Source organism: Plasmopara halstedii, assembly GCF_900000015.1.
Source record: "Plasmopara halstedii genome assembly, contig: Scaffold_42, whole genome shotgun sequence".
NCBI classification, from domain to species: Eukaryota; Oomycota; class Peronosporomycetes; order Peronosporales; family Peronosporaceae; genus Plasmopara; species Plasmopara halstedii.
The window spans coordinates 355,641-364,734 of record NW_020186963.1 but is presented as its reverse complement, the minus strand read 5'-3'; the positions used below and the strand labels follow the sequence as shown (position 1 = coordinate 364,734).

At 45.6% G+C, this 9,094-nt stretch overlaps 3 protein-coding genes across 3 annotated transcripts; 1 reads left to right on the top strand and 2 right to left on the bottom strand.

Moving 5' to 3' along the window:
• Positions 1-601: 601 nt before the first annotated feature.
• On the top strand, positions 602-1,762 carry PHALS_09442 (phox-domain containing partial; the record flags this gene model as incomplete). The annotated part of the gene is made up of 1 exon (XM_024722826.1): positions 602-1,762. The coding sequence occupies one exon, from the start codon at positions 602-604 to the stop codon at positions 1,760-1,762; it is 1,161 nt and encodes a 386-aa protein (XP_024571685.1).
• A 560-nt stretch (positions 1,763-2,322) lies between these two features.
• Positions 2,323-4,405, bottom strand: PHALS_09441 (uncharacterized protein; the record flags this gene model as incomplete). The annotated part of the gene is made up of 3 exons (XM_024722815.1): positions 2,323-3,432; positions 3,494-3,690; positions 3,778-4,405. The coding sequence occupies 3 exons, from the start codon at positions 4,403-4,405 to the stop codon at positions 2,323-2,325; spliced, it is 1,935 nt and encodes a 644-aa protein (XP_024571684.1).
• Positions 4,406-4,643: 238 nt separating this feature from the next.
• Positions 4,644-5,319, bottom strand: PHALS_09440 (zz-type zinc finger-containing protein; the record flags this gene model as incomplete). Its single annotated transcript, XM_024722804.1, has 5 exons — positions 4,644-4,703; positions 4,766-4,819; positions 4,891-4,969; positions 5,040-5,128; positions 5,200-5,319. The coding sequence occupies 5 exons, from the start codon at positions 5,317-5,319 to the stop codon at positions 4,644-4,646; spliced, it is 402 nt and encodes a 133-aa protein (XP_024571683.1).
• Positions 5,320-9,094: the final 3,775 nt, after the last annotated feature.

Here is a 9,094-nt window from a genome sequence, read left to right as displayed (position 1 = left end):
TGCTTTGTTTTCGCTTCAATAAGCCGACGCGGCTGTATAGCGGCCGTATGCTGATGATAGAGGACTCACAGAGCTTACACATATACATCTGCCCCCCTCTCGAATAAAAGTTTTTGATGTGCGGCTGGAAGCATTTTAATTGGCCTTTCTGCGCGAGAAGCAGTATGTTGCGTTGTGATGGTCATGATCAGCGGATCCACAAGCCCCCAGTCTGGATCGCAGATATGCAGACATAAAGCATTACCATGGGGTTTGGTGACTTTGTCAGGGTGAGGTGTGATAGAAGACCCGTAGACTTATCAATCACTCAGTCATAGACCTTGTGTTTTAGAGTAAATGAGAAAATGAAAAACCACGTTACGATCATGTTGTAGGGGGTGCAGAAAAAAAACTGCAGCTTAATCCGTCTTTATTTACTGAAGTCTGAATCGCGATCAGGGCAGTCCGTCCATTATCTTTTCGGCGACTTCACGTGCCAAGTTCAAGTTGCTCGCAGCGGCTGCGCCTTCTCGTTGCCAGCGTCTCTACCTCCTTCTTTTTCGTTACCCTGCCCCATTCAGGGACTGTATCACAAACAAACACAAGGTACAACGGTGCAAACATGGTCATTCAGAACGTCTTAGCCGCGACGCCGCAGCGAGTGCTTCACACATCCATCGCCCACTTTACAAAACCTGCAGCCTCTGGTGCGCATGTGTTCACACAATATCTCGTGCGAGTCTCAGACGAGCGCTCCCCCAATCTTAACTGGACAGTTTATCGACGCTACTCAGAATTTCGTAACTTAAAGCTCGCAGTGGAGGAAGCTGTCAAGCGCGGTGACATGTGCAATCATTGTGCCATTATGTCCAGGCGCACGTGTTTTGTTCTCTTTCCCCACCGCCGGATTTTTAATAACATGAATGTTAAGATCCTTGAGGCGCGACGCATTGGACTTAATGTTTTTCTTGACGCCGTCGCCAAGCACGCACGCACTTGTCGAGAAAGCATGACGTGTCAGACGCGACCATTGATGGACAAGTTCCTAATGGTGAACGACATGCGCTACACATATTTGAATATCAACATAAGTGAGACTAGAGGAGACGACGAACGCAGGAAGAACTCTGTAAGCGAAAAGCACGCGACGATGACTGGTGTCCCGCATCGTTCTGTTTCGGTAAGTAGCACTGATCGTCTAAGCAGATACTCAGACTACCGCGAAGAAGGTGTGCGGAGTTGCACAGAAGAATGGACACACACCAACTATGACGGGCTGGCACAGTCGACCGATCCAACGGTAGATCAGTCGCTAAAAGAGTCTTACATACAGGAAAGTACACAGCTGGGCTTCCACCTTTGCCAGGAAGAGAGTGGAGTGGTGGTGAAACGTAGTACAGTGCCTCATATTCTAGCCTACACGAATAGCCGGTGCTATAGTAACAGCTCGTGGATCGATAATAACTCGTCTCGGCTTAGCCTCACCTTCGAATGTGTAGGCTCAGCTTACAAGCCACCCTCCAACACATCCACATCCACATCCCGTCATTCAGACCCTGGTCTTGCTCGAAATGAGTTGCTTAATTTCTCACGTGGTAGTTTTTCAGGCGGTGGCCGCCAGCACCACGCTGAAAGCCGCCCACGCCCACGCTCGCGCAAGGTATATTTATCATCGGCTGCTAAACGCGTGAAAAAGCTAGAAGAAGCAGAGGCGCGCTTTTCTTTGCAGGCTCAAATCCGAAAGCCTAAGTGCCTCCCTCGTCTATCAACCATACCCGAATAGAAACCTTTGTAGCTGCGTCTTGCCTTTGTCTGTAATGCTGTCTGTCGACCGCAGGCACTGATGGTTTTGCTTACTATGATTCATTGCTATTAATAAATACCTCTCAAAATATGTGTATTAATGTGCTTATATCATAAATGCGTAGAGCCTAATTGAAGCGAGATCTGAGGTCGATGAGTTAACGTACTCGAAGTGGGGCTTTAAGTTAAAGTCAAGGCACTGCGTCAAATCTTTGGGATATAAGAAGAGCTGGCACGCGAGGGTTGCCCCGATTAAAAAGCAAGGTCCAGGAAATAAAGTCGTAAACAAAATTGTTCAAGGGCTGCGTCGTGGCACGTCGAGCGGCTTTCGTCAATCACTCCAATTAGAGGCATGCCACTGTATAGCTTGTCGCTAATGGCCTCTGACCTGTTTACAATGTAAGCGCTCGCATTATGTAATACTGCAAACATAGTAATTCTTCTAAACGACGCTAGAAGTGTACTGTATCAAGGGAATTTTTTATCTGTATGATGTGAAATCTACATGATGAACACCGAATGCACTTTATGTGGCGACAATTATCCGGTGATCACCCGAACACCGCCGAGTGACGCGATAGTGTGCGCAAAGTTGTGATTGGGCTGCTTAATAAAGATAAGGTTCTTAGGCTGGTTGTACTTGCGCGAGACCCACTCAATCATGGCGGGGCCGAACGGACCTTCAACACTTATAAAGTTGAGCTTGATTTTAAGATACACATGGTTGAACATTGAGACCGTCTCTTTAAAGCCTTCGGGAACAGCCGTACCGCGAGGATGGCAGTGCACAATGAACAGCGTATGCGTCTGCTCGTTATTGCGCACATACAAAATAGCCTTGTTAATAACATTAAGATTGGGCGTCTTGCAGAAAAAGAAAATAGCCGGCTCGTTGATCTCACGAATGACTCGAGCAATAGTCTGACCGCCACGCGCACCAGTGCGTAGCGAGTGAGTCTCGTTCTCATCATCATTACGTTGCGATGGGCATAATTGTCGCATACAATATAGACACATTCGTAGCAAAAATGTGCGCTCAAACATGATATACACTAGCGACAACACGGCAATGAAGTATAGCGCGAAGTATGTTAATATCGTAGGATCGCCTAGCAGGTTACCCATGAACGTAGTCACAACCAACGACACACCTAGTATACAGCTCCACCAGGGTGCAATCACCGTGCGCGGAATCTCAGCGCGCTTGTACTTTAATAGCATGCAGCCAGTACCAAATAGCGTCATGAGGCCCAAGAAAGCGAACGTGTATACACCCGATAAAGTCTCTGTATCACCATACAAAATCAAAACCAAACTCGTAGCCACCAAAAAGTAGCCGACAATAATAAAGTGGTTTGTTCCACGCGCTTTGTTGACTTGGAGCAAAAACTCCGGTACCACGCGATCGCTAGCAAGCCGACGCATAAGACCAACAACGCCGACGTATGCCGTTAAGACAGCACCTGAAAGTACGACGAATGCATCTAACGCCACGATAAGCTGCATTCTTTCGCCTGCCACTTTCAGTCCCATTTCAGCCAATACAGTGTCTTTCTTATCGATGATACCGCCAGGGCCGTTCAGCGGTAAAACACCAAGGGAAAGCAAGGAGATCATCGGGTTGAAAATAGCGACACCCCACCACATATTCTAATCGGCAATTTGAAAGTCGGGTTAGCTTCCTTTGACTTTACAGAGCAATAAAACGTACCCGTAATGTCTTTGGAAAGACTCCTTCTGCCTGCTCCTCCACAAACTGCGAAGACGTTTCAAAGCCCGAGATACCAAGCATAGCAGTTGACGTACCAAAGAAGATGGCTGTCAGAAAGTTGCCTGGGATGATGTCGCCAGCTAGGTTGATGTCTGGAAAGGTCGTATCAAAGTTCGCCTGCAAAGTCCGAAAGTCATCTTTAATGACGTAGATTGCAGAGAGCACGCAAAGCACAGTTAGCGTCATGGAATGAGTCATAAAAATCACAAGTGCCACGATCGCACTCTCCGTGATGCCGATCAGACTTAAAATTGAAAAGAGAAACAGAAGTCCGATAGTAGCCGGTACGATCTGAAGTGACGGTACATGTGCTGCCAAGTAGTTGCAGGCCGACGTTCCGGAGACCACTCCAGTAGCAATGTACGACAAGATTGCAAGCGATGCAGCCATGGCAGCCAGGCGCTTTGACGTGGTGTTAAGGAGAACATTGTACGAGCCTCCATTAAGCGGCACGGCATTTAGTACTTCACCATAAATGAAACGATATAGATACAAGATGCCAGCCACGACAGCAAGAGCTAAAGGTGCCAGTTTGCCAGCCTTAGAGGCCACGAGCCCCGACACATACAGACAGCTAGACAAAATATCGTTACCGCAAATTGCAGTCGCTAGCCACTCTGATAGCTTCGGGTGGTCCATGGAGAGATGCGCCTGAATTTCATTTAGCTCGCTGTCACTTGCCACCGCTGATGAATTGTTGCCCCAGCCGGCAAACTCCCAGCCTTTAAGCGCATTGTTGTCTTTATTCACACGCAACATCAGCGGACTGATTGGCGGGGAGCCAACTCCACTGTCAATCCGAATGTTGCTTGGAATTGACCCATAACTGGATGTGTTTTTTTTCTCGGCCATAATTCGGCGCCAAAAGCCACAAGAACAGCGAGTTGCGAGCTTTTTGGAGATCAGGTTGTGAACTGCTGAGACGAAATCTTTGGAGAATCGAATGAATATCGTATAAGACAGGTGAAATCTACGTCTTGTTTATAAGCTATCCAATCACCATGATCAATTATTGAGTGTAACCGGATAAAACGCACAAGTTACAAAAGAAAGGTATGCTTTTAATACACATCGCTCAAAATTAGCGCTTCTACAGATCGTTCAGCTGCTTAACATTGTTACGCAAAAGACTTTCGTCTGCACCAGAAAACTGATTGCAGCCAAAAAGATTTGAGTCAAGAGTCTAGATATAACTAACCGATATGATCGTACCGAGAGAGATTGCTGGAACCTGCCATCATTGAAGCAAAAAAACGTGGGCATTGACTGCCGACAATCATGAAGTTTTAGCAAAAGACCGATTGAATCTGTGAGCTCTAAAACCCGTTAATACTCACGCGCACGCCGGCTTTGGAGGTGGTGTCGTTTAGCGCATCGACGTCTATCTTAGCAAAGTCAATGTCATTGTACATGGCACTGCCCCATCATAATACGACCCTTCTGTTTGTATTCTATCCTGAGCAAAACACCCTTTTAAGTCTCAAACCTCAGCTCATCGTAGATAGGGCCAATCATCTTGCATGGTGGACACCAATTGGCAGTGAAGTAAACAATCGCCTTGCGTCCCGTTCCTTCCTACAAATACATATATAATCAAATGAAACGATTAGATCAAATGAGACAGCACAGCCAGCATCCACGCGCACCGTGATTATTTGCGAGTATGCCTCGTCCGACCCAATTATCTTTACACGGCTACGCACGCTGGTTGAGAAGGCGCGACTGCCATAAAGACGTGCTGCTAACATAACCCGTGATGTGTACATATCTTGAAATAAAACCAATGGCACACTGGTACAATTTCAAGTATCAAACCGAGTTGTACCAGTACCAGAGTGATGTAAGTCTGCTTTTTAATACACAGTAACGTTTTGGATGTGATTAGATCAAGATACTTTGTTTTGGTCTGCGCCAAGATGTGATGACTTGATTTCAGCCAACACAAGCAGTAGATGAGGCTTGTAGCCTCTAAGCTTGCGTAAAGACCTGTAACTAGTCGCTACATAGCACCTAGCGTAAGGCGAACTTCCTAGCTGCATTTAGCGGACCTTGACCTTAGGAGACACTAATGTATCCGTAAGCCTTGGACCGGCCAGTGAAAAGTTCGTGACCACCGTCCCGAGAGGTCAAATATTACTTTATGATTGCAATGGCGTTGTCGTGCACTTTGTACAGAGAGAGTAACTTTGCTTTTGCTGACGCAAATAGGGCGATTGCATGCGCACCGATCAGGTGCATTTTGAATAAAGTCCCATAAGGCACAGCACGACCCATTACTCACATCCATAACAAGTGCTAATCAGGATACCTTATTATAGGACCTCACTTTAGTATTTCAATCTGGTCTTTGCTCTAAGCCCAAAAAATAATTGTTCAATGTGTTCGTACAACCTAAAAATATGTACCCCCGCTGCTGCTGAAAGGAAACCCCATTAGGGTCGCAATAATTTTGTCTTATTACGAGGCATTGCGCACATCGTGAAAATTGCGAGCACCAACTGCGCCAGAAGTTCCTCCCCCTCGCTTAACTTACTGGTATCAGCGAAGGATCCGTATTGCCGGGAAATTCTCTCAGCACAACTTGCTGAAGAATTGGCACATTGTGGTGACAAGATCCCCACTACGAGTGTTGCCTTTTGATCGTAAAGTACATCGTAAATTTGACTTGTTTACCGGATCCAAATGGTGCGTCAATCGTCAAAAGTCAATGATATTAACCAAGCGAACAGTGTGACGTCGAAGACAATTCATTCTGTGCATAGCATCATGCGTGAGCCTCTCTCACAGAGAATTTTAGCTCCGTTTGGAGCTAAAATTCTCTGTGTTAGGCTAATATCAAGTGGCAAATTGCGCATGCATAGAAAAGACTAAAAATATTACGGGGACGGCGCAGAGACCAATTATCTAGAAAGGATGTGCTGCAGAACTGCATGGTTGGCTGAGCTTTGTTCTGTGCCATCGACCTGATTAACTGATACTTTTGTCATGAGATAAGCTTAAATGATTTCATTCACTGCTGTGAGTGTTCGAGCGGGGTGCTCTATGATTGGCTGGTTATGCCACTTTAACTGTCAGTCGCACCGGAGGCATTTAATTGGGCTAGTCGGGCAACATCGTTGCTATACACAAACATAATTTTGACAATATATTCGGCATGGTCGTGCAAACCACGGGGATTCGGATGTGGGGAACCACACAGATACTTGTGAATAGTACTCGAATGCATGCAATCAGCAATATATTCGCCAAAATAGACAAGTGTGCCTTTGAGACCGAAAGGAACTTCTGTCTGGGTTGCAAAGCGGGGTCTGAGGGTATATCACGCAAGCACAAAGGTTATTATAGATTTGCCAGTGCCTTTACTTGAGAAAGTGGGTTGCCCTCCCCGATACCATAACGAATACAGTGCAGCCTACCAATGCTGCCATGACACGACTACCCACCAATCTTGTGAGAAAAAAAATAAAATTGCTGTGGTGCGGAAAAAGAGGCGACCTGTAAGGCTGTTGAAGAAAGCCTCGCGTGTGCCCCGATTCTGGCTCTTCCGCATCCGGATTGAGCATTCCATGTCGTCTATGACGTAACAATCCGTCGTGACGTCTATTTAAAAATCTCAAACGGATTGGTATAATGGTTTTAGGACCTGTAACATTTAATATTAGACGGAATTCGTGTGGTAGATTGAAAATTCACCGTCGATAATTTTATACAATTGTTTGTCGGATGGGAAGTTGTTGGTTATGTTCTTATTCACTGATTTATTTTGGGTTTACAAGTTCATAAGCTTATAAAGCTGCCATTAAAGCAACGCTTTGGCCTTTGTTTGTCATATGCAGTGCTCCACACTAAGCAGAAACCAACGATTATGAGCGAGCGATTGCGTTGAAGTCCTCCTGAACTTAAAGCAATAGAAAAGAGCGATTTCTTTCACGAAAAGAAGCTAGTTGCATTAAAGTGTGCTCTTGTCATGTTCAAGGTGAACCTTCTTAGCTCTACGCCATTTTTTGACTGATATAGATCATGTGTTGTTGCGTACAGCGAAGTCGTTAGCACATCTCTCATAGAAAATGGCAAAATTGTCATCTCTCTATGCTGATTATACTTGAGGTAAGGTGTAAGCCAGCCGTGCTAAGGGTGGTGGCGGATGCGCGCTCGGGCGGTCTGACTACGAGTTTCTGCATGTCACAACAGTGGCGTCAAAACTTTACAAGGCGATACGTATACTTTACGGGTCAGACGCAACACATGTTGCGTTGGGATTAAGAACCCAGAGGATGCCTGATCGATTTTTGTGTTTGAAGGCATGTTTTGCTAACCATTACTTCCATGTTTTGTTTTTCATCACCGACTTACATCATACACGGCGTATAGTGGAGCCATATGACGAGGATCTCAAATACAGAAAATTATACAGGGTAATGATGCCTTTACCGTGGCCATCTCGAAACATACTGCTTCCTGCGCGCTATGAAGTGGAAGCCAAGATTAATGAGTGGGAAAACACTTAAGCGCGTAGTCTTAAAGTCGAACTTACGACGCATGCATCGGCGTCCTTAGCCTTCCTGCAGAGTGTTCCGTCAATAAAATTGACTTTTTTGGGCTTCCGAAAGATCGGTAATATCAGTATTGTCGTCTTTGCGGACCGCTTGGACTATACGACTCATTTAATCATGCCAGGGGCACCTTCATAGATGAGGATACAGCTATATACTTCTTTGACATTTTTTGCCAACATGGCTGGGTTGTAGTCATTTATGTCGGAAAGAGATCCGAGCTGAACAGAAAAGCCTTGGTAAAGCTGGTTTGGATTAAGGTGGCGCTTGGCTCTACAGGTGTTACCATACATAAAGGCTTGTAAGCCTCTCTTTCTTTAACGCCCCAACGAATTAGCTGTGCTCTTAGTAGGGAAGGGCTGTCAATCAAGTTTGACCTGCTATTATTAGCTCGGCTGCACTTTTTAGCAGAATCACTGATTCTATATAACGAGATTGTAACGGGGTTACACGAACCCTAATAACAGGGGTATGTGCGTGTCACACGAGATGTGCATTATGTGGCCACACACCCAAACAAGAATACGGGACATGACTAGGTAGCCAGTAGTTATGCATGTATTTAGATTTTATTATATATATTAAGTATATTTAGGAAAATCTAAACTTTTAACATTAAGATAAAAATATAAATAAAAAACTGTTTGATTTTGAACATTATTGTTCGTTTGCCTTGGTTAAGGCATTAAGTACTTTTAGAGGCAGCGGATCGCAATCCGCTGCACTAGTACTTGGTTCTTGTTACGAAGGAAAGGTCGGTGACTCAATGACGCTTCCTCAAGCGTAAAGCTACGGCAGCCCCACTGCATTTGGTAGCACTTGTAGTCAATCTAAACATGAGTCGTTTCGACTGATCCTCTGTGAAAATGGAGAAATTTTCCTCTTTGCCCCAGGGCATGCAGGACGGGCTTAATAAGCTGATGTCCTTCCTTGGCCCCGAGGGCGTGCAACACCTTGTGGCACAAAGCCCCGAGGCTATCGGTGCGCA